The 27,775-nt window shown below is 38.6% G+C and overlaps 2 protein-coding genes across 4 annotated transcripts; both read left to right on the forward strand.

The window, feature by feature from the left end:
* The first annotated feature begins 923 nt into the window (after nt 1-923).
* lrrc1 (leucine rich repeat containing 1) lies at nt 924-23,067 on the forward strand. The gene is made up of 14 exons (XM_034897968.1): nt 924-1,539; nt 7,673-7,790; nt 8,452-8,530; nt 9,957-10,046; nt 13,985-14,041; nt 14,252-14,315; nt 15,103-15,177; nt 15,616-15,760; nt 15,965-16,083; nt 17,266-17,349; nt 19,082-19,197; nt 20,059-20,231; nt 21,299-21,438; nt 21,991-23,067. Exons 1-14 carry the CDS (start codon nt 1,381-1,383, stop codon nt 22,147-22,149), a joined length of 1,578 nt encoding a protein of 525 aa, XP_034753859.1. The 5' UTR covers nt 924-1,380; the 3' UTR covers nt 22,150-23,067.
* Nucleotides 23,068-23,365: 298 nt separating this feature from the next.
* Nucleotides 23,366-27,221, forward strand: LOC117960227. 3 transcript variants are annotated; one of them, XM_034897974.1, is made up of 7 exons: nt 23,366-24,530; nt 24,827-25,066; nt 25,236-25,325; nt 25,392-25,469; nt 25,967-26,242; nt 26,393-26,443; nt 26,784-27,221. In XM_034897974.1, the coding sequence occupies exons 1-7, from the start codon at nt 24,120-24,122 to the stop codon at nt 26,928-26,930; spliced, it is 1,293 nt and encodes a 430-aa protein (XP_034753865.1). In that variant the 5' UTR covers nt 23,366-24,119; the 3' UTR covers nt 26,931-27,221. The 3 variants fall into 3 exon arrangements, with proteins under 3 accessions (XP_034753865.1, XP_034753864.1, XP_034753866.1); XM_034897973.1 differs by having other exon boundaries at nt 25,236-25,469; XM_034897975.1 differs by lacking the exon at nt 25,392-25,469.
* Nucleotides 27,222-27,775: the final 554 nt, after the last annotated feature.

Raw genomic sequence — 27,775 nt, forward strand, 5'->3', positions numbered from 1 at the left:
CAATAATAACAGACATGGCAAGGGATTTAATGTGGGTCCTGCTTCATGTGATCTTGAGAACATGACTTAATAAAGGGGTCAGTTCTAATCTAGGTATAAGACCATTTCAGCAGATTTTAATGTTGTAGCTAGCTGATGTGGAGCTGAAATTAAAAACGTTATACTGTTCGATAGTTATTTTCTAATCATATTAAGTAGGCTATAGCCTATCTATCATGTAAAATCTATTATTGTAATTCCAATAAAACATTTTGCTGTGAAATGAAGTGGCCTGGAATAAAGGATAAAACGGAAATACTCAAGTATAGTACAATTACCTCAAAATGTATGTAAGTACGCTACAGTAGCTACTTGAGTAAATCAATGTTGGTAGGCTAATCACTGGGTGTTTTTGCTTTTACCTAAAGCCAGAAAATGTAACTTGCTGAACAATGGCCACTGTGACAAAAGTGACAATCAAGGGATAGTGGTTAAGAGAAGAGTCATTAAGTAGACTAGACTCGGTGAACTAACTCAGTAATGTCAGCTACTGCGCCTAAAGTTAGCTAACATTAGCCACTGTCTACTTCATACGTACATTTTAACTAACTAACCCCTGACCAATGGGCTGTCCTGAGGTCAAACCTCAACCATCAATGCACATGCAGAAAAGATTGGGCAACCACAGCCACAATATGATAGGCTTGGTCAGTCTCAGTTCCAAATATGCTGCTAGAACATATTTTAAATCAAGTTTATAAGTAGGCCTTGTTTTAAACATCTTTTAATACACACTTGACGTTCAGAGTTTTTATTGTGGGTGTCCTCCCCCTCAGCCAGACCCCCTCGGGTCTGTCGTCGGTCCTATGTGCCCCATCATGGCGGCCCTGTGCGGGATGGGACTATCCAGAGGAGGGACCGGAGGGAGGAGCAGACAGGAACGGTGACGTAGGATTGGAATGAGGGAGTGAATGTTCCGGGTCAGAAATTGGACGGGAGAGGAAATTAACTCCGGGACGAGACGAAAAAAACAAGAATGCTAACGTTACCCCCCTTCCACACGGAGATGTAGTCTGTGTTTTATACGCTAAAAAGAGGGGCTTCGGCGGAGGTCGATGTGAGACGAGGAACCAAGCGGAGAAAAAAACAGGTGCCTGCAAACTCACCAAAGTGAGACAACGACGGAGAATAATTCCCGTGTTCGTCGCCGAACGTTAGCTCGGCAACACGATTTACTTGCACTTGGAGTTTTGGTTTCTACTTGCCTGTGAGTTTCGCGTCACTTGTGTTTGACGGTATATTAGTGCAGGGCTGTCCCGCCGTAGCAATCTGTTGCATCCCCTGTCAACCCCGCTGTTTGTTTATCGCACGGGTACAAGATTTATTCCCACCTCCCCCGTGATGTTTCACTGTATACCCCTGTGGCGGTGCAACCGTCATGTTGAGATGATCGATAAACGCCACTGCTCCCTGTTGTATGTGCCCGATGAGATTTATCGCTACGCACGGAGTTTGGAGGAGCTGTTGCTGGATGCCAACCAACTCCGAGACTTGCCCAAGGTAAGCAGAAAACCACTTCCGCTCACTCATTTTAATGGCAGGTTCGGAGACGGGGTAGCTTATTTTTGGTAACGTCCCTCCAGTTAAAGTGGTTCTGAGACAGAGCTGCTTACTGAGCTGATCAGGCGTCCCGTGAGAGTCTGGTGGGAGTCGGGGCAAAAAATTTCACAAGATCAGCAAGGCACGCACCATGTGTCAGTGGACATTTCCTTTGAACTACACCTCCCACCGCAGGTTAACTCAACGCATACATGCCACAGTCTGAGTTTTGGTCATAAAACATTTTGTTTGAGTCCCAGACGTCTTAAGCATTCAGAGCTTACTGCAAAGCCATGACATGGTGTCGGATATATCAAACCTGTTTGGGCATGTGATCCCAGGCTGAGGTCAGAGATGCTTTCTACATGACAGAAAGCCATAGCTGTGTGCAGAGAGCATAACATGTCTGACTCTTTCAGGGAGTTCAACAATGACAAAATCCAAAGTCACAATCTTTATGACTCTGTACCCTGATACATCTTAAAGAGGTATGAGTAATGGCGCTCTTGTCTTGAGTATTTGTTCAATGGTAGAGGTGAGCTAAATGATACAAATTAAGAGAAATATCATTAGCATAGAGGACATCGCTGTTTAAAATAAGACAATTGTTTCACTCATTAATGTAAATGTTGAAGGTTCATTATTGATCTTGATCTTACAACAAAAAAAAGCAAATGCCATCAGCTAAAGAAGGGGAAATTGTAATTAATTCAGATGAAAGTTGCAAAATCCTTACATTCAAAAAGCTGTAACTGATTGGTATTTTTGCTTGATTAGTAACTGAAACGATTAACAAAGATCTTATTTGGTGAAATAATTGATTCAACACCATCTATCAACTGAAGAGCCATATTTATAGTACATTAGGTAATCTTTAATGTCAGTCAGTCACAAACAGAGAAATGACTGTAGGCTAACACTTTACAATACAATTTAGAAAATACAGTGATTTTGACACAGGACCCATAAAGGAAAGAAAAGAGAACTGAAAGAATATTTTTGGGCCTGGCATGTCTATAGAAATGTGATGAAACTCCGATAATGTGAGCATCCCCCCATGGCACACTGCTTACATTGTCCATTGGAGAAAAGCGCAAGAACAGGTATTCTTACTGAAAACAAAGACAGCATTATGTGTTTTGTTGTTGCCTCACTTGTGCATTTGTATGTACTAATGTGCTCTAATGAAATCATTATGAATCATTGACCTGAATTGTTAAGTACAGTCCAAAAAAACCATGAACCGACACACACGGGAGACAGGACACCTGACAAACTAGGCACTGGCAGGGAAAACCATCTAGTTGTTGTCTGTCCCCGCAAGGGTGGGATTAGCAGGTGTACTCTCATGTTGACAACACACAACTGCGTGACAGTTTAGGGGTCTCTCCACTCAGTTCAGAACAATTCTAAGTATGTTTAGAGGGTAGGGGGCTGGCGGCATGAGAAATAGTTTATTGTGCCCTTTGGCATGTAACTAATGTCATCAATGCTTGTTGAGTGAACCCAAGACACGTCCAACTGGATAAACCTTTATATCAGTCTAGTCCAGTCCAGTTCAGTGCTTGCTGTGTGGCCCCATTACATTTGCCTCAGAGGTAGCTGAATGAATGCTGACCACTTATTTTTGTCATGACAGTGATGTAACGAAGACATAGTAACATATTTAAAGTCAGTCATTTCAACCAGCAGTCAGATAAAAAAACGTGTTAACAGTGGATAAAAACAGCAAGGGTGTGCTTTGTCTTTTACAAAATGAGGCAAGTTAAACTTAAACTAATTTGAGTAGTTTTACATAAAGCTATCTGACCAAGTCATGGGGACAGGTTTGTTTGGGCATGTTTAATGCATAGGCCCTATTTGTTCTAGACACCTTTTTTTTCCTTCAACTTTTTTATGTATTGTTTGTGCTGAGGCAGTGAACCAAATTAGCAAACAGTAATTTCTGTCTCTTTATTTATCCAAAGTTTCCCCTTCAGCAACTGGCCCTCAAGATGCATACCATCCTTCTGGTTTGTAAACGGTCGTTAGCTTACTAAACAGCCACCAAACTAAGAAACTAACTGGAGAAGAAGAAGAAAAGGAATGCGAGACTTGCAGGAAATGCTCTTGCCTGTTTGTCCAGTTTAAAAATGAATGCCAGTTTCACTGTTACCAGCTCCAATGAAAATGTAAGACAGAGGTGTTGGTGGCTATGTCAAAGAAAATAGCTTCCTCTCTTTTACACCTGCATGGATATAACGCATAATAGAGTTATTTAGAAATGACACAACTAGTCAATGAATCGATAATCAATTGAGAGAAAGTCACTTCTCAAGCAAACATTCCAAACATTCTCTGGTTGCAGCTTCCTCAGTGTGACGATGTGATGCTTTGGTAAACTAAATATATTTAGGGTTTGGACTGTTGGTCAGATAAAATAAGCAATTTGAATACATCGCCTAGGGCTGTGCGAAATTGTAATGGGAATCTTTAATTGTTTTAAGACATTTGTTAAGATAAATCAATGGATTGGGCAGATTATAAATACAAATAATCGTTGGTTTACAGTCTGAAATTAGCCTGAAAAGCAATAAAAATGACGAGATATAACTTTTTTTTTCCAACATCAAAAATGTGTTCGGGCTATAGTAATAGTGAAACAGTAGTCAATTAATCAGTTAGTCAACCCACAGACAATTACTTGGCGTCAGTTTTGCTAAATCACTGTCTTTTTTTTTTTAAAGCAAAAAATGCAAAATAATCTTAAATTTGTTGGACAAAACAATAACCTTGTTCAGGCATGAGCTGCTTTTTGGGGACCATTGAGACCTTTCAAAAAGGACACACACAGAGATAGGGAGAAGAAGCCACTTTGAGCCAGGAAGCTGCAGGTCCTTTAACATATGTGAAGTGCTAAATCGAGGCCTTTCAAAAATGACACACAGAGATAAAGAGAAGAAGCCACTTTGAGCCAGAAAGCTGCAGGGTCTTTAACATATGCAAAAGTGCTAAATCAAGTGGTATTATGAATGATTTACTAACTCTCCTGAGATCCGCAATACAAGAAGATGTTCTTGCAAAGAAAGAACTGTCAGAAAGGTAGCACAGTTGTTGAGTTTCCACACATGGCTGTGGTTTAGACAGTTTTAACTCTGGCCTATGCTGTGGTACGTAATACTGTATGCATATCACCATGTAACCTTAGACTCCAATAAGCATACCATGTCTTTTACTTTAGTCTAAATGGCTGTAGGGTTGTGGCCTGGCAAAAAACTGTTGCTTTTTAACGCTGTGTTTTCCAACATTTTGTTTAGGTTATGTAAGAATTTTGTTACTAAACTTGTTGTTTAGTATGAATATATTAAGGGCTTTTGTTGATATCTTGAAGTGCATTAATTCATGTACTCACTTCCCACAGAGCACCTTCAGTGCTGAAGGTGAAACTGAAGCTTCAAACATTGACTCGGGTTAATGTATGCTTGACTCAGCCTGTTTTGGTTTTTGTCTGTCACACATGGGTGATTGTTTGGGGCGTGGCGCTGATAGACACCAGGAAGAACAGGTTTTATGTCAGTATGCTAATGCAAGAATCACAAAGCAAATATGCGACTAGACTAATACTGAATAAATGTTCTGCTCTTTTAGTTACTCATCTGATTGTCTTTATTGTTATCAAGAAAATAAGAGTTGGACAAAAGCAAGTTTTGAATTCGGAGGATTCGGAGTACCTTTGCTTCCGGCTCTGATTGTTAAGTCAAAAAGGAGTGGCGTCGTTTTAGAAGGAAGTCTGAGAGTAGTAAACACAAGGATATGATAAACCTTGATACTGCATTTTCATGCCACAATTCAGGTTAGTTTTCTGGAAATGAACAAGTTTGTACAAGTCAAGATTCCCTTGACTGTACCACCAAGAGACACATTTTTGAGCTGTGAGATTGGAAGTCCAACTGCACCCTGTATGTTTTGTGAGTGAGTGAGATGTAAAAGTGAAATTTGGTGGTTAGGATGCAAAGCTCAGACAAGCAGTCATTACTTGTAAGAGCTCAGGTTTGTTGATGATGGATTAGAGACTGTCTGAACTGTCTTAAGAACATAAGACGTGCATTTTGTAATAGGGTGGAGTTTGACTTTTGGACTCTTGAGCTCTCGAGCTCTATTTATTGTGCACCCATTATTAAAATGGGATCTGTATCTGGACATGTCTACAGATAATGACCAGCCTAATCATGAAGTCTTATTCTCAAAACATGCAAACACATTTTACACATTGCATTCACACCGAGTTGCAGGTGATTATAGCTTTTATCATTTATTTGTCCTTACCTACAATCAACATCCAGAAAACGAACACTGGGTTGTGTAGTTTGAGGGCGGTAGTGTTAAATATTATCGGAAGAGGCACACTCATTAGGATTTAATCAGATGTTGTTACGGCAAGTAGAAAAGTGAGGCTTGTTTTTTTTTTAATTGAACCTTTTTAGAAGAGCTTCAGTAAAGTAAAGTTTTACAAAACACATTACGTGAACCGGAGCATACACCTCCATAACACTAAGCTAACATAACGGGGAATCAAAGGGGAACACTGGTCTCTTAATGTTTTTAAAATAAGCCTAATAAGTGTTCCCCTACCAGTATTGCAGCCATACGCCACCTAACACACTTGAAGTGTTTGTAAAAAGCTGTTGCCGCTTGAATTCATGTTGGTTAAAATAGATTCCAACAGTGACACATTTTTACATCATAAAAGAGTCTATCAAAGTTATAGAAAGGTAGAAACATTCAACTTAATCAACCGGTCTGCTTGGAGTACACAGCTATTGTGTTACGCTTCTGCATTCTTTGTGCAATAGGCTTGTGCACTAGAATGGAGAACAAAGTTGTTTAATTAGTCAGATTTAGGCAAAAATATGTGTTTGCTACATACTGGATAAGGCTGAATGATGAATTTTTTTTCAAATCGAAATCACGGTTTGAAAGTATTCGATTAGCCACTCCTGAAGACATTGCATTATTTTATTTTTTAAACATTTTTTAAACATTTTTTATTTTTCTTGTCAGTATTATATTTACTGTTTTTTCATAAGACAAGTCCTAGAACAATGTTACATATCACACATTGTTTACAGAAACGTCCTATTTTCAGTGGATCTTTAATTTTTGTATCACTTTATTTAACATGGTAGTAGAAGTTGTAGTATTTAGCTAAAAATAAATTGCAAATCGAATCATAATCACAAGATCAGATTAAAAAAAAAAGATTAATGATGAATATAAGTATTTAGTAACTGCATTTATGGATGAACTCTCATGGCCAGGTTCTAGCTATAACTAGCTATAGCAGGGAAAATACAAAGGCCAGAGGGCAAATTCATGAGTCTGGTTTTCTGTTCCTGCCAAAACATTCAGGTAACCTGAAGCAGTAATGTCAGCTACCTGCTTTACCACCACACAGGCACGGTTCTGCCGGCTCTTGTACTGGGCGTCAAGTACATGCTTGTGATAATTGCTTTTTCCTATCAATAAGTGTGCCAACTTATCTTTCCTATAAGTTGACAAAAGAGACCGATCTCTGTACTTCTAAGTTGCAGCCTGTGACCTGTGACCATGACCTCTCCAAACTATTTCATGGATTGTATCTGACGCCTGGCATTCAGTCTGATAGTGTCAGAAAAGCAGAGTAGAGAGGAGAGGGGTCTGTAGGAGACACAGACTTTTAACTGGGAGATAAAAAGTAAAAACCTGCTGTAAGACATCCATGATAAAGCCTGTTGAATATCTATATGTCTCCAGTGAGGACACTTGTCCTGCTAATTCAGATTCTTTAAAAATGGCTTATCATTAAAAGTGGAGGTGTTTTGTCAATAGACCACTTGACATTTTTGCTATTTAACCCCCTCTCTTCCTGTCACAAATATCCATTCATGTCAAAATATTATTTATGAAAAATCATACAGTTATGCCGTTAAGAGCAGCCATTCAGTTATCATAAAGAAAAGAGGCAATAATGGTATGCATGCATTCTATTTCAATATTTCAACTCTCAAAGAGCATTCTTAAAATGTAATAACTTTTTAAACTTTTCCTAAATATGCCTTTCTTTTTACCTTTTTAGCCATTTTTCCAGCTGGTGAAACTAAGAAAACTTGGCCTGAGTGACAATGAGATCCAGAGACTTCCACCAGAAATAGCCAACTTCATGCAGTTGGTAGAACTGGATGTCTCTCGAAATGGTAAGAAAGGCAAACACTGAAATGCCAAAGCAGCACAAAAGTTAACGAGAATATTATAGCACATGTTACATTTCATAACTCTGTTTCTGTGTATTGTTCTGCAAGAATATGTTCACAATTAAGCAAGACAGCGCTAATTTCAGCAAATGAATCACAGACAGATTTACTCCTCGTAAGTGAAGCTGATGCAAGCAGCTAACATGAATAAAAAAAAAGCATGGCTTGCATTAAGCCCAAATCTCCTAAGTCATTTGTATAGACCCAAAAATATTCCTTTAGATACGCTGCTGAGGTTTCTCTTACAACAGAGCAGGCTGCTCACAGTTGTGGCTGTAAAGCAAAACCATCAGAAGTTAAAAGAAAGCACAAACAGACATTTAACACACAGAGCTGTCTGTGTTAGGCTCTAATTAAGTGGAAGTGGGTTTTTGTTTTTTGTGTGGTCAGAATTAAACGCATTTTATTTAAGAGTTAGACACTGGGAACATAACTATTGAATAATAAAACAGGTTTATTCTACATTTCGCCTCTGAATACCATTTTTGTTGTTTATTGCTTGCACTTAAATTATTATCTTGACATTTATTATTTAACGACTGCTGTATCTTATGTTTATTTTTTAATAAGGAGTATTGTAACCAGTGCATTTTCTCTTATTCAGACATTATGGAAATTCCAGACAGCATTTCATACTGCAAAGCCCTCCAAGTTGCAGATTTTAGTGGAAATCCATTAACAAGGTAATCCTCCTGATTATGACTACACATCAGTCCTATTTAATACTAACTTAATGTTGGTCTCTTCTAACATTTTCAGCTGTCTGGGTTTGTAAAATTGCTAAAACCTTACATTTCATTGGTGTAAATACTCAATCTTCCCCTCAATGAACAGGCCCATTTATCTAGATAAAGACATTTGGGATAGCAAAAGCAGAGAGTACATCTTTAACAAATAATAAAAAGATGCATTCTTGTGGAGAGGACATTTTATTCTACTGTCTGCACTGTGTGTGCTTTAAGATCCACTGCTGTTATGGGCATTCACACACTCTCCTTGACAGATTGCAGATAATGCATTATATTGTGTGGGTGAGACTAAATCTAATTTGCACCTCAGCAGGTACAAAACCGCATTGTGTTGCAGTATATAGTTTAGGGGGGTACAATGAATAATATTACCAAGGCTTTATGTTCAATTATTTTAAAGTGTACACACGCACACGCACACACACACGCACACACACACACACCACTCTTTTTCCACAGTAGTAACTGACTTTTCTGCTATTCATCAGTCCTATTTTAACAGTATGATAGTTAAGGTCTAGTTGCAACACTAGCTTAGCAGGAATGCGATGTCACATAGTTGTCAATCATGAATTAAAGGGATTATTTAAGGCTTTAATTTGTATTTTTTTTCTACAAAAATTACAAGTATATTCACATAATACATTAAAATTAAAAATAAGCATTTTGTGTATTTAACTTATCATAATTAAAAATATAGTCATGATGTTGTTTTGACAGCATCAGAAAATATGAATAAAAATGATTTAATTGTCTGTATTGGCTTTGTTATTAAAGGACCTTTCTTCTGAGGATTGATGGCAGGGTCTAGTTAAAAAAAAAATGTGTGCAAAAGCTGACGATAGCTTGCTTAAGAAAATGTGCAATAACTGTCTGATTTCAAGGCTTTGTATATTAATGTTATTCAAAAGGATTTCTAGCTTCCATTATTTCAAGTAATGATTTTGAAGAGTAATACCAGAGCAGAAGTTGCGGAGACCAGAGCACGGTGACTTTTATTGCCTTGTTCTATACACTGCTATTCTATAGATTTTATGTAAAGCATAGAAAATGGCAGGGCAGATGGCAAAGATGAATAGCAACAAGTGTAGATAACCATTATCAACTTAAAGAGTTTATGATGCCATTGTGGTGAACTCTTGCTTCATTACTTACAGTACAGTCTCAGTGGAAACAAAGCAACATGGGCATCCAATTAGAATCCTCTTCTCTTGCTAGTCGTAAAATGCTAGTCCAATTTTTATCCACAAGTTAATGTCAAAAATACTTGTAAGTAATGTTAAGCATTTTTATTAAATAATTCTCTGTGCACTCCTTTTCCACCGGGATCTTACCTTGTGGCCTTTAATTTTCTTTTCAGGTTACCAGAAAGCTTTCCAGAGCTACGGAATCTCACATGCCTTTCCATCAATGATATTTCATTGCAAGTTCTTCCAGATAACATTGGAAAGTAAGTAAATGCACCGTTTCATCATATTTGCTTTCGCATAAGCGCATCTTGCCTTTGTTGGTAAAGCACTTCCACACAGTTTCATAACAGCCTGAGCCGCATATAATGATGTATGTAATGATGATGTCAAAACTTCTTTGTCATGTAACTTTCCACCTATCTCTTTCTGCACTTCGCTAAATCAGACTTAGCTTTAGCATTTCTGGTCTTTCTATGATCACCATTCATTTCACCTCTACATTATTAACTTCAATAAACCATTCCAGTTGTTTTAAAAGTCCATATTTACGGTCGCCAACAGGGGCAAACACAGTGCAACTTAATGACACACATACAAATAGACAAAAAGCACAAAAAACTAGCAAGTTGAGAATACATCTTCATTAATATGACGAGAGCGAGAGCTATGCTTTGAGATCATGATTTGAGATATGTTTTCTCTCGTTTGGTGGGTGTGTCTCTAGTTTATTGGCTCAGGTCACAGGTGATACCCAATCATCAGAGACGTGTCTGTAAAACCGTAGTAATAAACAGACAGTGCTCACTCCTTCTGGGATAGAAAATCAAGCTGTTCCACTAAAGGCCAGGAGATTTTGTGTAAACTGGATGCAGAGTTTTTGTTGCATTCGTTTTTGGTTTTGCTTTTCCTATAGCATTGTTTCTGTGTTTGCAGCGCGTTTGCTACATGTTGCGCATGTGTTGTCAAATTAAGGAAGATGTTTTCTTAATTTACTTGTGTTTTGTCTATTTGTACGTGGTTCATAAAGCTGCAGTTAGTGTTCCACTGTTGGCCACCATAAATATTTGCTCAACCAAATAACTAAGCATGAGCAACAACATTTTCAAAGTGCTTGCACTGTCTGCCTCTTCCCCTTTTGAAATAATTTATTCTAAAGGATGGCTGTGTGGAAGAAAAACATACCAACCACATTACTCGTCACAGACACATCAGTCAGTGTCCACTCCTTAGCTGCATTGTTTTTGTTCATGAAAGGCAAAAGGCTTGCTGTGAGATGGCATATAATCTGCTGCAGTGAAAAAGTATTTCCGGCCAACATTCTTATTCTTATGAAATCTTCCTTGTTGTTTGAGTTCAGCTGTAATTGGATTTAATAACAGAACTATGTGCTTTTAGCTCAAATTGCCACAAGGGACATTTTTAGTCGAAGTTTTGAGATCAAGGAAAGCTGAATTAAATTCAGTTACATTTGGTTAGAAATGTTAATGATATTCTGGCAATTGACTGATTTAAAAGGTACTAGGATGTAACTTTTGAGAAAGTCAGACACTTTCCTTCCTTAAACACATAACACCATGTTAATTGAATGTATTTTATTTAAGACAGAATAACACAAATAAATTCCTTTTTTTAAGGCACTTTTTCTGACATTGATAAAACACTAAAGCGTGTGCTGATGTTACCCGTAGTGCTTTTTAAATAATTATTGGCAGTGCTCTGGATGGCATATTTTAACCATTAGATAACTGCTGAAACAGTTGGAGCTAAACTAAACAGAGATTTGTCTTGGCTTGCCATGGTGTCATAAATTAAGGATCACTGCTTAACCTCTAAGGGATGATGCATGGCAGGCGGAGGAGAGTCAGACTCGGATTCAGGAAAGGAATCTTTTTGCTCCTTATCAGGGACAGGGACTGGGCTAACAAACAGCCCTGGACTTTCTCCCAAATAGGCCCATCATCCGGCCATTGGCCCCTAGCCGTGCGCAACAGACACTAGCCAGGATGTCCTGATACTGAGCAACAACCACGGTCTTGCTAATTCCACAGTAGTAAACGCAAACATGAAAGACAAGGAGAAATTGCACTCTGATGAAAGACAGACAGAAAGTGCAAGCTAGGATTTTGGTTACATTTGGTTACATTTGGTGAATTATTTACCCCCTTTCCCTGTTTTAGCACGTTTAAAGTGGTACCAATGCCTGCCTGATGTTTTCCCGCTTGATTCAATACCATAGTCTTCATCCTAGCAGCAAAGAACTTTTCATATACAACAAAGTGAAAATGCGGTAAACCCATGATTAATTTCTAAAGCGTTCATTGTTTCGAATTAACCTAACAGAAATTATTAAGTTATTAAGTTTGACAGCACTAAATGGCACAATCATTTTCATAATCCGGATACACACCCATGTTGATAGCTGACTATGCATTTTGCTAAGATAGAGATGGCAGCCTATTATAATGCCCTTCCGCCTTTCTCCTTACGTTTTCTACTAGCCATTGGCTATCACCAGACCATTAACAGAACGTTACAGGGCAAAATCAAATCGCCGGCAGATCAGGCTGGGTTTACACCATTAGAGGTGACAATGCCTGTTTTTTTTTTTTTTCACAGGTAGCATATAAGTGATCGTATTAGCGTTCCCTGCTGTTGGCTGTTAATATTTCTTTATTACACTTTTTTGTGCTGACAGTCATCGGTTGGACTGTCTGATTGTCAGTCCGTCCCTGTCCTTTAGTGATCACAAGTCAGGATTGTAGTCTTGTAGTCTGAAATAAGACTACGCTACTTATAGATGGGCTTTTTAGCCTCAATGTTTTTAAACGTTCTGTTTATAGCTTAATGATAGACCTAAATTAGATTTCATGCAACACACAAAACGCCAGATAGATTTTGTGATAAAGATCTTTGCTGTAATGAATTATAGTATACATGGGCTAAAAGTGTGCTAAAACAATTGTGTTGTGTTGTGTGTTCTTCAAGTTCCAAATTTTTGGTGCATGTAACAAATTCTGCAAAAATGTTAAACCAAACCTAAAAACCAAACTAAAGTCAGCGGTGATTAAATTGTGTGCTTGCTTTAAACTGAAATGTTGGAAATGTCCTAAAATCTACTTCTGATTTGTGGTCTTCTTGCAAACCATGTGCAACCTATCAACAGTGTTTTTGATTATCACGATGCATTTAAATGCTTTTCCGTCCTTCTATTTATCTTATCCTTTAAGAAATTACATTTTTTTTTTACCATGGCAAAAACAACAAACTGAACAGGGATATGAATCTGTTTATATGTCTTATTTTGCTTCTTGTTAGTTCTGTTAGGATTACCTTTATGACATATACAGTTTTCCTATCAGCAGTTCAAGAGATCTCCTAACACCTGGTACGGCATGTGCCCAACATAGTATGTCCCATATCTATCTTACGTAATGCAGTGACCTAAGGCCTGCTCTCTGTCAAGGGAAGAGGTAATGAAGACCATAGTGTGGGTTTTTAGAAGTGGATATGATTAATGTTCAAGGGGTTAAATGACACCAGGGGTTTCTCTCCTGCGATGGGAATGTTTTCTGACAGTTAGCGGCCCAGCGGTCTGCTGTGGTGAATGAAAAACACAAGATGAAGGAGAAGTAGCCATTGTATTTCACATACCTACTAGATTATGTTAATCCCTTTAACTCAGTCAAACATTTATGTTCCGTCATTATGAACGGAAAGGCTTCTTGTTGACTCCTCTGTCCGTCTCTAATACCACACAAGGCTGAATAATTTTAGTCCGATCAACCGGATGGACTTTGAACTTCACTAGTTGCCTGTTGTCATTAAATCCTTCAGTTTTTGGGTACATGTACAGTACTGAGGCGTACAAGAGCAGCAATGCCATTAACCCTGTACTTTGCTTTATGACAGCCATGGAGACATTTTACTCTTCATTTAAAGTATGCAGTAGTTGTTTATGCTGCTGCAATTTTATAGCCCTGATAAGAGTGACACGCCTCCAAAAATACTTCCTGTTCTCAGCTATCTGATTGTGAGGACAGATTTTACAACCATTTGTACCTCTATGTTTTAGAAATACTCAGAGCATGATGTATAATAATTATCTTTGTTGTGGAGATACAAGTAGAAGTCACATAGAAACTACAGTTTGTGGCATTTTCAGAAACTTATAATCATCTGTTTGCCATTGTCATTGCAGCCTTTCCAATTTGATATCACTAGAACTCAGGGAAAATCTGCTTACATTCCTACCAGAGTGAGTATTCAACCAACTGCATTGTCTTATGTAGATAAATATTGTTGTAAGAGAGGCTGTGTTTTCTTCAATGGTACATTGAAGAAAGCACAAGGAGCAATACTCTTTTACCTTGTTAACAAAGGTTAAAAAATGATATTACATAAAGAAAGTCTGCATTTTAATTTTGACTATTTTCATTGGAACTTCCCTTCCATGTGTCAACCACAGGTCACTATCTATGCTTCATAGACTTGAAGAGCTCGACCTAGGAAATAATGAGCTATACAGTTTGGTAAGTGTTTTATCTGTATGCTAGTGGGAAATGTGTAATTGGAAGAATGCTACATGGCTCACAAAATGAGAAGAAGGAAACTTTTTTTTCTCCTATTTTCTTCTTCTTGTCACACCCAAGTAGATTAGCATCCCTCGAGAACAGCTTTCACCTCTTATCACCCTGAAAAGGAGGATGGCCATCTGTTTTGAGCTTAGGTTTTAAGTTGTAATCTTATGTGAGCAGTCGGACTCGGATGGTTCTTTATGTGTTTTATTTTAAATATCATGTGTGCCTTTAACTCAATTTTTTACATTGTTGAATGTTATCTGATATTTATTTGCTCTCAGTTTTGATAATTGATATTTGGTACAGTTCTAAAACTTTACTGTTTTATTGTTGACAATTTAAATAAATATAGTTGAGAAATGCCTGCTACATTGTGTATTTACCATTTCAGAAATTTAAATTGTAATCTTTAAAGTGACTTTGACACATTTATAGTAGCCATGATAAAAGGCTCTCTTGAAGAAAGCAGTGCAGCCTCTAAGTCTTGGGGGTTAAGAAGAAAATATAGAAGTATATGGGAGCATTGTGGAACCTTATTTTCATTAAATGATTTAATTTTAGTGCTTATGCTTCCAGTGGTCTGCAAATTGCTGTGTGGCACTATGTTTGTAATTTGAATGAAAAGGAAAACTATCATATCATCAGAATCAGGTCACTAACATTGTGTTTTTCTGCTTTTTTGTCTCTTTCTCCTCTGGCTCTTACTCTTTCCATCCCTACATGTTTTCCTCCCACATAGCCAGAGTCAATAGGCTGTCTTGTCAGCTTAAAGGACTTGTGGCTTGATGGAAACCAGTTGGTCGAAATCCCCTCAGTAAGCTAATCAATCTGTTTCTTGTATTCTAGAACATGTTATTGTCTCTGTATTAAATGGAGTACCACCATTTCATATAGTAATTTTAATTGCTTTGTGCAACAAGACATATAGGTACATATAAGTCTTCAAATATAATCAGAAAATCCAATTTTGAGCAAGAACAATCCTCTTATTTAATCCAAGATAAATCTTGTTGGCCAAAACCTGAAATGCAAAAATGTGTCCTGAACATAAATGTGGTGCAGTAATTCATTTCAATTGCACTGTAAAAAGACATGTTTACATTATCAGAGTGGTCACAAATGTCCTATGTCGTGGAGCAAGTTCTGAGTTTAAATGCATAAACAACACTTATTCTTCTCTGCTTTCCTAGCTTGTATTTGCTGCACTGTTATTGTAACTTTACTCAGAACAAGTCTCTGCGCTGAACTTTAGGAGGTGGGCAGTATGAAAAGCCTGTTGTGTCTGGATGTATCGGAAAATAAGATGGAACGACTTCCAGAGGAGTTAGGTGGCCTGGTGTCACTCAGTGACCTGCTGGTGTCTCAGAACCTCATTGATGCTCTACCAGAAAGCATTGGTAAGCATGTAAATCCTCCAAGCTCTTTATTAGCATGATTATGACTCTTGGGAGCTTGTCTCTGGTATGTTTTCACATACTTTTACAAGATGGCAGCGTTCATTTTCCACATGATCACAGTAACTGCTTCATCTGTCTGCTAACTAATGTCTGAACAAGGTTTATGTTTATTGATATATACATATATATTGTGTTTCTTTCCAGGAAAACTAAGGAAACTTTCTATATTGAAAGCTGATCAGAATAGGCTAACTTATCTTCCAGAGAGCATTGGTAACTGTGAAAGCCTCACTGAACTTGTGCTGACAGAGAACCAACTACAGGTGTGTTTGCAACTGTATTACTGTCAAGTCTTTTAAAATTGAAAGAAATCAATGGGATTAGTTCCTATATAGTTCATTATCGTTAGCTGTTTCTATGTAGATAGATATGTAGATATTGCATACCAAAGTCAATGACTGCAGAAGCACATCACATAATGGTTTTGGTAAAGGATAAAGGTTCCTTCCTCTTTACAGATGACGTCAACTTGTTATAAATTGTGTAGGTTAAGCCTGCACGATTAATCGTTGTAAAATCGGGATTTCGATTCACCCTGTCTCACCCCTGATTTAATTTTAAAATAACTTTTATTTATTTTGTAATTGTTTATTTTTTTTTAATGAGTTTGATTCTCATTTTTATTTTTTTTATTTTTTTTTATTTATTTTACGAGCTGATTGCATCACAAACGCTACTACTTTCTTCTGTGACTTTTAAACGTAGACTGTATAAAACTCCCAAGCGCTGCACTGCTCTCCCTTCTCTTCATTGGAGCCTCTATGTTTACAGGCTTGTGGTGATGCACAATGTGCTATAGGTGCCAAAAAAACTGTTTGGTACCGCCAGTTTGTTTTGTTTTTACACGATTCATGTGTGCAATAAACATTACACTTGTGTCGTGACAGAGAATCGTGATATCAATTCTAAGCTTAAAAAAAACCGTGATTCATATTTTTCCCCGAATCGTGCAGGCCTAGTGTAGAAAAATTTAGTTAGCCCTAACATGCAATAGCCCAAAAAGCATACCATAATCTGCTTTTTATGCTGTGCTTTGTTTTTGAACTTTTAAGAAACATTAGCAAAGCCTCATATTTAAACACTGACATCTGGAACACATTGAGTTGTTCTCACAGAGTGGAACAGAGATTAAAAGCCACATTCAGGGATGCATACATAGCCGCTCTCAACAATCTGTCTGTTTTTCTGTGTGATAAATGAATGGACTGTGTGAGCAGAATATTTCTCTATTTGAAACTGTGTTGGTGACACATAATTTTGTTGTCTATGTTGTTCTTTTGATAAATTGACAAATTGATCAAACAACAATTTAATAATTTGTTGTAAAAAATGCATGGAAAGAGAGACAAATGAGATAAGGAAATCAGTTGTTTGGTAATTAAGCTTCCAGTTTATTTAAAATATTCCTTATGTTCTGTCTAATTGTTTTGGTTAATTTATTACAGAGTTTGCCTAGGAGTGTTGGGAAATTAAAGCGACTTTCCAACTTCAACTGTGACAGAAACCAGCTAACGTCCCTACCTAAGGAGGTAAGCTTTTCACATATCAACCAACGTAATTTATTTTAAATCTAGTTTGAGGATAAACCCCTTGAGACCATAGTTGTAAAATAAAAACTGAATACAATGTCTGAGGCGGAGCCCCGTTCATTCCTATGAAAGTTGCTCAGTGGTGCCTGAAGCCTTCATGGAGCCAAAAATGACCCGTCTGATCAGCACTGCTTTCCCACTGTGCGGCCCACTAGAGACCCGTCAACTGAGCCGGCTACTTTCGGTTTGGCGCTCCACTAACTTGAACGGTGATGGAATTATATAATCATGCAGCTCTTCTAGACTTTCCAAATGTTATAGGACCAGATGGATCAAATTCTGATAGTGAGGGTTGTGACGCTCAAAAAATGTAGCCACTGATTTGACGGATCTTTCGCCAAGTAAGTCTATTGGTAAAAGTCTTTTGGAGTTGCAATGCCACTATTTGGCCACTATGTTCAGTTTGCTTTAAAGCTGCTGCACTTCCTGGGAGCCTGATTGAGATGCACCATCTTGTTATATATACAGTAAATATCCATATATTAAACAGAATTACTTAAAAAGTAAAAGTTATAAACTCTGACTGCAGGTGGTGCATAGTGTCAACATTACAGACGATAGAGAGATGTAGATGGTACACATGGACAAGCTCTACATCTCCAGGTCTCAGGTGGCACAGTTTACATTTGAACTGTACATCTGAATGAATGGTTTGAAATTGCTGTGACTTGCAATTGGTTCAAACTGGTTCAAAGTTCATTCACGCGTGGATCAACAATGCTCTTGCTTGTTGAGCTCTCTCATTTCACGTTTACTGCTCAGTACTCTGGTTAGTTCAGCTCTGTCTGAGTGTCTCCATTGTGTTTGTTTGTGACATTCTTTTCTAACCCCTTGTCTGTTTAAGTGAAGTTCTGCCTGGCTTAAAGCTTCATCTGAAAGGCTTCCTCTTCAGACATTGTACAATGCCCCTGTGTCTTAATGAGGCAAAGACTTCACTGTTTGGAGAAAAAATAACAGTTGGCCTAGATAATGAATTGATGGCGTCATTGTTTTCTCAAACCACCATTGCATGACGACTGTTAACAACCACAGTGTAACCATGGCCCAAGTATTGATTTGGCTTTTCTGATCTACTTGACAATTGGCCCAGTTTTATGGATTCTAATGATTGGGGATTAGTTGCTCTCAACACTTTTTCCTGGTTGAATTTTGTCCGTGCGTACATGGAAGCAGACCTAATGTGTTTGATTTGTTTTTAGAGATTTGTTTGTTCCTTGCGCTGATGACTATGAATGCAATAAGCACCTATCATATTATGCCGTGCAGATGATAAGATTAAACCTGCTGCTTTTAAAATGCTGAATCTCTGTAACAATACTTGTATCCGGCTCATGTCTGTGTCTGAGCAGATTAATGGATTACAACTGCAGTCTAGCTGCTGGCCCATCAAGTCTCTGCTTTGCCTGACTGCAGGCCCTAATTGTTCCTAATTTTAGGTCCCATGGCCACATCCCATTGACATTTAACTGCTCTGCCATTTAGTGCTCATGTGCTGGCAGATGTACTCCGGTTTCTTTTGTCCTGGCTTTGTTAAAGATATTTATACACACATGCATTTACATAGCTTTTTTTGAAACATTTATGTGTCTGCCTATACTATGTTTTTGCTTCCCAGGACATGTTTACACTGACTGACGTGCAGCCTTATTGTGTTGTCTCTTCTGTTGCTTAGATCGGCGGCTGCAGTGGACTGAATGTCTTCTGTGTACGAGAAAACAGACTGACCAGGATACCGTCAGAGCTGTCGCAAGCCACAGAACTGCACGTGCTAGACGTCTCTGGAAATAGGTACGTTCAACAACACATACTGTACAAATCGTATTCATCGAGTCTATTGTTTATTAAGAATCCCCATTAGCCATCAGTGTAGTGAAGAAGGGGTGGCAGTAGCTCTGTCAGTGGGGTGTTGGGTTGGGAACCGGAGGGTTGCTGGTTCAAGTACCCATATGGACCAAAGCAAAGTGGTGGACTGGTAGCGGGAGAGGTACCAGTTCACCTCCTCTGTACTGCCAAGGTGCTCTTAAGCAAGGTTTAGGGCGCTTTTCCATTTAGGGCATGTATAGGTACTAAGCATGTGTGCGTAGTTCAGGCTTGTGTGTAATGTGTGTAATAACAACAGAGTGAAAAACATTGTTATTTTCCCTTGTGGGATTAATGTAGTATATATTATTATTGTTATTATTATTATTAATATTAAGACTATTGTTCCTAGGGTCCAACACAAGACAAACATAAACAAAGTGATCAAGTGATTTGAAGACTTTGTGATTGAATAGTAAACTAAATACTGAAACAGGATTTTTTAATTTATCAAACTTGATTAATACTTGATGAAATACACATTTTCGACTTTCTGATGCCTAAAGATTATCTTGATGTTTTTGACAATATTACTCACCGTCAGTCAGAGGTTGTTTTGGCTTCTCTTCTCTGCCACTGCCTGTTTTGGTCCATGCTTTGTCTTCAGATAAAGCTGCAGCGATGTCTGCTGCTTTAGTCACACACAAACATGTTCACCTCTGTGACTGGGGAGTGGTTTGTTGCCTCCTGCACATTGTCTCAACAGCTGAAAACCTACAGGTACCTTGTTGTTTCTTTTATCCTACGTGATATGAGCCAGTCAGTGATTTACATCGTGTTTGTTTTCAGGCTCACCCACTTACCGATGTCACTGATCACGCTACGACTGAAGGCCTTATGGTTGTCAGAAAACCAGTCGCAGCCTCTCCTCACCTTTCAGACCGACGAGGATCCGGACTCAGGCGAGAAAGTGCTCACTTGCGTACTGCTGCCTCAACAGCCATGTGAACCAGACAATAAAGGTAATTTTTTTAATCAAGCAGAAGCATAAAATAATCTTAAAATGTTTGAATAATCTTCATGAATTATTGACTTATCACAAGCGTAGACTGCATCCAGACTTTTACTCTCATACCGGACTAAAATTACAATATACTATGCGGTCATGACCAGTTTTTCTTTGCATGTGTACTATCTGTTTATAGATCAGTGCTACTTAAGTGTCAGGCTTCTTCTAGAGTAGGGTGACTTGGTGCCAACACTGTGACATTTGAGCAATATTCCTCATCAGTTCTTGCATCGTCTCTGAGTATTTAGTGCCCCACAATTTTGACATTATCACATGATCTGCTCAGGGAAGCACAGTGAGTTTTGTGGCCACTGATCCTCCCCTGCAGTATCTGTTGATTAAGTGGTCCTGTAAGGAATCACAGCCTATAACACATCAGGGCCGCTCCTGTCCCTTGAGGCCCTCCTTGCTTATGTTTTTCAGAAATGTGGTGGATTGGACCACTAAAGAGGCTTAGCAGCAGCTGGCCTGTTGCCATTAAAAGCTCGCCCTCTGGGTATAGAGACGCGGCTGAGGGCTGGCTCCATCTCTGCCTGATACAACAGTTTATTGTATTTTCTTTCCTTCGCTATAATCCACAGCCTTGCGCCTAAATCTGTCGGGAATTAACCGCAAAGTGTTTGTTGATTGCTTGTCACTGTATTTTGTTGTTAAAATACGATGTTTGTTTCTCCCTGCAAAATGTATTCATTCATGCAGATGTAAGTCTGGCGGAGGTCAGGCGGGTGAGGCTGAAGCTAAGGTTGGGGGTAGGGAAGATTGTGTTGCTGTAAGCCTGTGACTAAGCTGGGATTTGAAACTATGATCTGGCAGTTTCATGCTTTCTCTTATGAATGCTGGATTATGTGACCACTTTCATTTCTTGAGTTGGCAGATAGAGGAGAAGCAATCATAACAGCCATATTGATTCTAATCTGCTGAAGTATTCACTTCAGCGCGCACTGTAATTCTATCTGAGCATTTTGACGTGAGCATGGATTCCAGTAACACAAATTGTGTCTCTCTTTTAAAACACCACAGGCTCTGATAATCTTGCCCGCTGTGGAGCACTGGAGAGCCTGGTGAATGACATGGCAGATGACACATGGGACAACAAAGCCATGAACAGGATCAGTGTCATTCACTTTCTGGATGAGGAGGAGGAGGAGGATGACGACAAGGTGAGACAAGCAAGCGCGAGGGCAAATTTTACAGCCATCCATCCAGAAGTTGGTGGTATCTGTGATATTTCACTCTGATTTTAAGCCGCTGGTGGTGGTAGAGGAAATGTCACGACGATCACCAAGAGTCAGGGGCCTAATCTTCTGGGGACCATAAATTTCTTCACAAAATTGAATCTAAATAGTTTTTGAGATAAATAAGTCTGGACAACAGTGGTGGATCGTCAAAGAACCCTGCCACCAGCATGGCTAAAACATTAGTTTTTCTCCACAATGTAACTGTAATTAGATCAACATCCAAATTTTGTCAACTTGTTGTAAACATGCTTATTTGTATTAACATCTCTGTTACATGTCTCTACTTGCAAGAAAAATGCTAGACATTTGCATTTAGCAATGGTGCTCAGTTAGGAGGTAGCCTGCAACCATCCTGTCCTTTTAACTCATCGGTTCTAGGCTCACCACTTACAACAGATGTGCTGTAAACATTACTCTTTTTCCTACAGATCTATAAAATGCCCCAATAACTTTAACCTCTTTTCCTTCGCACAGGGAACACTACTTCGACGGGCCACGCCTCATCCCGGCGAGCTAAAGACGATGAAGAAAGCAGCCGAGAACATTCGCAACGACCTGAACACTGCCAAAGGCCTGGACTCCAACAAAAATGAGGTCAATAACGCTGCAGACAGAGTGACCACGTCTGTGTGACTTTACCTCTGAAATGTTTTTTTTTACCTCTTGTGTCTCGCTGTGTCATCCTGCTCAACCCTGCAGACCCCCTTTTTTCTTTTACCTACGAACCCTGGTGTGGCCGTCCCCTACTGATTAAACCCCTTGGAAGCCTGTAACCTTATTCCATCTCCAGTCCTGTGTAAAATGCGTATGACTCAGTCTACAAGGGCCTTTGTGCCTTTCACTTTTTAATTAATGTCCACCGCAATAATCTGCACAGAGATTCTCCTTTTTAAAAAGATATTTAAAGATTTGTTACTTTTTTAAATGCCTCTTTTTAAAAACACACAGTACATTAGGTAGTTGCACTATTATCAGTCTTTTATAATATGGTCAAATCTTCGTAAATGTATATTTGTTCTATATCTAGAATAAAACACTGGGTGGATACTTTTTACATTTAGGGCAAACATAAAAGCAGAGTTTTTGGACCTACTGTTTAAGGATTATTGTACAGTCTCTTGTGAATATTGATACTTTTATACTTTTTGGCAGCTCAGATGTAAATAAAAATGTATAGCACATTTCTTAATCAGTAACAGATTTTTTTTAAACATCTTTTCTTCTTTTACAAACTTGGTACATTTTTCTTTTTTAAATCGAAGAAATCAACAAAACAGTCTCCGACGTCTTATTCAGAATATATACTCGTCATTGGGTGAGTGGAAGGCCTTGAATCCTTTTATCTGTAAACATCTAGACCTATTTTTATTATTACTATTGTTATTTTTGAATAAAATAGATTTGATAAATTAAGTTTGGATTTATGTACTGCACATCAATCTTTAATTACTCATCTGCAACGTAATTATGCAGAAGTAACAATCCTGTCTTATTTATATGTGCTGTGCTTCACTGCTTTGCAATGTTTTTCAAGTAGATGCCAAAAACAGTTGTATATTTAATTAAAAAAAAGTGTCTTTCCTTTTAACAAAGAGTACTGTATAGAATAATCATCAGTGGTTTGGGGAGAGGTTTGTACCACAAGGATGGCATCCTTTAAAAATGCTGTTGTAAGAAGTCCACTTTAATGCGCTTCTCTGCGTTTCTCAAATTCGTTTTGATGATACATTTTAATTTGTATTAATTTGTTTTTAAATATATTGCAAAAAGTGGACAAGAGAAATTGGTTCAAATGTTGGTTTTTATGTGTTTAATTATTTTCTGATCAAACTGCACAAAACGAGTCTGAAATGGGCACTGTGCCTTGAGATTTGGATGAATTTTTAACCACTGATCAATAAAACGAGTGCAACACTAAACAACATGTTTCTTATTCCTTTAAATCCTAATGATTTCAGAGAGAATAACGGACTCAATAAATAAAGACTTAATCATCAGATTTAAAAACAAGATTCATCTGGTGGTGTTTTTCTTATTATCCATATCAAAGAGTAATATATTCACAAAATAAAGCTTTGACTTAAACTGGCTTTCTTTGAGGCAACAAAACAAATCTTCCATTTCCTGACCCCTCCATGGCTTGTTTTGTCTGTCCAGGAGTGCATGATGTTAGCGTGATGCTCTGCCAGCATGTGCCATGTTTGGCTTGTCCACCCTGCACGTCCTGCGTGTTGTACTGTCGCTGGCATGCTTTAAGTATATCAGAGAATGGATGCATATTTTTTTTATTGTTCAAGTGCACTTTTATTTGAATCCCACTGTACATGTTTGATTAACCGTTTGCAGATGGGCATACTTATCTTTGGTATTGAAATTAAACTAAATACTAAACAAATGCTTTTCAGTGAATTATCAATTAAGTCAAAACACATTTTAAAAACTGATAATTCACTAGAAAGTAAAATTAACTGGTATTACTGATGTTCAGTTTCAGATGTCAAACTGAACTAAAAAAAATGTAATGGTGCTTTAGATGGCCTCTGACTATTCTTCAGTAAGACTCCATTGCATCTTGAGCATGGCATCATCCCTGCCTCCTCAAGATGCATTGGAAGACACATTTAGGCAAAAGAAATTGTGCTGATCCTACTTTATCTAGTAGTATCCTATATGCATTGATACATCACAATTTACGTTTTAAAAGGAGGGGCGTGGTTTTATCAACGTATTCACCATCCATATCTATCATTAATCATTTCCTTCAATATATTACATTGAAATTATGTTTTCAGCAACAGCTGGCGTCTTCTGACTATCTCCAGGAATGTAGAAAGCCTCATATTAACCCATCCCTCAGGACCAATGGCCAAAACTGGGCCATGATCCCAGGTTTCAGCTGGGTGGCAAACAAAGAGTCTCAGCAGCAAAGACCTCAACCGTTCCCAGCCAGCAACCGCCTGCGTGGTTGCTGCCCCGATGCAGTGAAGGACGCAGAGGAACTTGGACCTAAGGAGGTCTGTTTTCCAGTTTAGGTATCTTAGCACAGCTCATGTTGTTTATCTTGATTTGTCTTGATATGGAGTTACACATTTTTATCAACCACTGCAGACATTCATCAACTGTTGTTCTGCAGGTTTCCACTAATTCTAGTTTTGTTATCATCACAGTACATGCCAGTGTCTCATCCTTTTACAATCTCTCATTTACAAATGTATTGTGAATTAATTTGAAGTGAGATATCAGGCTCCACAGATGTACGTCATGCACAAGCAGTACTATATAAAAGCATTGGACTATTTCTTAACACCAGGATGGTACAGGCCAGCTGCCAGAGAGTGATGCTGTACCACGATGGCTTCGCCATCACAGAGGTGAAACCCGAGAGGGGAGGAAGTCTCAGCATCACAGAGCTCTTAATGCGGGGTCTGGTCTCCAAGAAGACCCCATCCCCAACACAAAGACCTCCTCCATCACAGGGCATCTGAAGTCTTCTTTGGTGACAGAGAAGACCCTTCCTAAGGAATCATTTGTCTCCCAAGTGCCTTTAAGAGTAACTGCACGCAGTATCTTTCTTAAATGTCTAAATAAATCTGTGCGGTTGTGGTAGGAACTGTTGGAAATCTCACTGATTGTGGCAAATTGTTGCTATTGTAACTTTTGTTTGTATTTTCTCCACTCAGGCCTAACTTTATATTTGTAATAAAACAATTTCTTTTTAGTTACAGATCAAAGTGTCAAGCCAGAGCGGTAGTTTGGGAATCAGCATTGCTGGTGGGAAGGGTTCTCTGCCTTACAAGGACCATGATGAGGTGAGTTCTCGTAAAGAAGAGCTAGCAGTGCTCTTTTTCCAGGCTAACATGTCTATTTCCTTTCAGGGAATTTTTATTTCCAGAGTAAATAAAGAGGGAGCATCAGGAAAGGCAGGGGTCCATGTTGGAGACAGATTGCTGGAGGTAGGTAGGGAATAATTTTTCCCATGTTTGTAATCTTTGTTTTTTAATTTCCTTTCCACTGACCAGTGTATGAAATATTGTAGACTGAATAGGAAATCACATACTTGTTCTCTATACTGGCTTACGAATAACATTACAAAACCTACTTCCTGCTGGTGTTCCTCTTGTGACCAATGGAGGGCATTGTACATCCATGCATTAGACCAGCAGGGGCCACACAGCTGGGACTTCCCCTAAGAAGATAAAGCCAGTATGAGGCTGACAAATAGAAAGCAAACAAATAAAACGGCCTCTAATCAAGCCTAAACCAACCTGCTTCACACCTTTGTAAAGTAAAGCTGATTAGAAATCCTCATCAGTGTCTGATGTTGGAATAGACATGCCATTTTTAGAAAACCTATGATGTGTGTGTGAGTGTGTGACTTAATCCCTCACCTCTGACTCCTGCTCCCACTTTCACCGAGATTGAAAGTGTAATGTGACCATGGTCCTTCCAGGTCAATGGCCTCAACATGCAGGCGGCGACCCACCACGAGGCGGTCAACGCCCTCAGGAATGCCGGCAGCTGCATCAAGATTAAAGTACTAAGAGAAAAGCTGCCACCTCGAGGGGTATGTGACCCGGATGAACATCAGGATCCTCGGGAAGTGACAGGGCGACAGTCGTGGACCCAGGTTGGCGGAGACCAAAGAAGCAAACAACCCAACACGGAGAGCGTGGAAGATAGTTTGTCCAAGAAGATTGAGGCGGTTGTTTGCAACGGCAGCAGCATTGTGGGTGGTTTACTCCAATCACAGCACAGAGTACACTTTTTAAATTTCACCATTGTTTAATGATGTGCCTCAAGCCATAAGTGGTTCACCTCTTAAAAATAAGTCTTTCTTATGGACTTCTTTTCTTTGTCTTGTCTTTTTTTGTTTCAGTCTGATTTGATAAAAAATGAGTCACTTCAAGGGGGAAAACACACAATAACAGTAAGCAGATTTCTCATCCCTCATAAGGATATAGCAGTGTTATATAGAATAAAATAGAATGTCTTTATTGTCATTATACATTATACAAGTGCAGTACCTGTGCAACCAGATTGAAGCAACCCCTTTACAGTGTCGAAACAAAATATAAAACGGCTGGAAGGGAAGTCAGTTCATGTGTGAGTTCCGATTATTAATATTATTGCAATAAGGGTGCGTGTGTATCCCTAAGGGTACTTTGGTGTAAAGCTCGTTAGAACCTTTCCTGAATTTAACAAAACCCTGCAAAAAACAGTGTTTAAATATGACATGCGTTTTCTGACATGGCAATTTGCTCTGACAGATCCCGCGGATCATCCTCACTCATCCCTCTATCTCAGATGAAGACGTGGAGCTATGGACACAGACCCCCAGCAGAGAGCCATTACATGACTTTGACATCCCTGACAGACAGGTACAGTGTTCCGACAGTGCTTTCTACCCACCTTGACCGCAGCGTCAGGGCACATACATGAAGGACACAGACTGTTATTACCCAGCTCTTTGTGGTGGATTAGTGTAAAACAAACTGTTTGAATGTGTTTTTTAAGCTTTTTGTCTGTCAGAGATTGCTGCTAATAATAGGTAATTTGGTGATGTTAAAGTCATTTGCAACTTTAAGACTTTATTTTTATTACTTAAACCAAAGTTTTGCCTGTGCAACTTTAAAGATACAGACTGCTCTCTCATGTCCACATGAATTATATGTCATCATTTTAAATACAGTCAATTAAACAATGAATGCTGTTGGCTACCTCTACTTCACACCGCCCTTCTGTAAATCTTGGATGTTGCTGGTAAATAGTGTCTCCGCCCATGGCGATGTGAAGCCCTTAAACCTTTTATCGTCTGTACCAAGATAAAATGCCACACCGCTATGCATGACAGGGAGTCTGAGTCCTGCAGAGACTTAAATTTGACGGAAAATCTACTAAATTCGGAATCGTGAGCGTTCTGCTTTCTGAAAAGAAAAAGAGAACCACCATCTTGCTTGTCAATACTTGTTTTATGTTATTTCACAGCTTTTACATTCTCACAGTAACAACAGTTCATTGTTCAGTGTTTACTTTCTTAATAAAGCATAACTGCATTGGTCTAAGAGGTCTTTCTTTTCTTTGAGTTGAGACAAATCCATGCTGACGTGGATGTATGAACACCTGCACACTGCACAGTATACTGCAATTCCGTAAAAGAGCCCTGCAAAGCCCTTTACTTACATTGAAGGGAAAAAAGTATTTGATTCCCTTTGATCCCCATTTGCTCACTGACAAAGAAAAGATCAGTCTATAATTTTAA

This window comes from Etheostoma cragini, chromosome 17, assembly GCF_013103735.1.
Source record: "Etheostoma cragini isolate CJK2018 chromosome 17, CSU_Ecrag_1.0, whole genome shotgun sequence".
NCBI classification, from domain to species: domain Eukaryota; kingdom Metazoa; phylum Chordata; class Actinopteri; order Perciformes; family Percidae; genus Etheostoma; species Etheostoma cragini.

Coding starts and splice junctions, on each gene's coding strand:
- LOC117960227 (XM_034897973.1), top strand. CDS start 24,120: ATGCATTGGAAGACACATTTAGGCAAAAGAAATTGTGCTGATCCTACT. Junction 25,470..25,966: donor TTGGAGACAGATTGCTGGAG/GTAGGTAGGGAA, acceptor TGGTCCTTCCAG/GTCAATGGCCTCAACATGCA. Junction 26,243..26,392: donor TTTGCAACGGCAGCAGCATT/GTGGGTGGTTTA, acceptor TTTTTGTTTCAG/TCTGATTTGATAAAAAATGA.
- lrrc1 (XM_034897968.1), top strand. CDS start 1,381: ATGTTTCACTGTATACCCCTGTGGCGGTGCAACCGTCATGTTGAGATG. Junction 17,350..19,081: donor TAACGTCCCTACCTAAGGAG/GTAAGCTTTTCA, acceptor TCTGTTGCTTAG/ATCGGCGGCTGCAGTGGACT. Junction 19,198..20,058: donor CTAGACGTCTCTGGAAATAG/GTACGTTCAACA, acceptor GTTTGTTTTCAG/GCTCACCCACTTACCGATGT.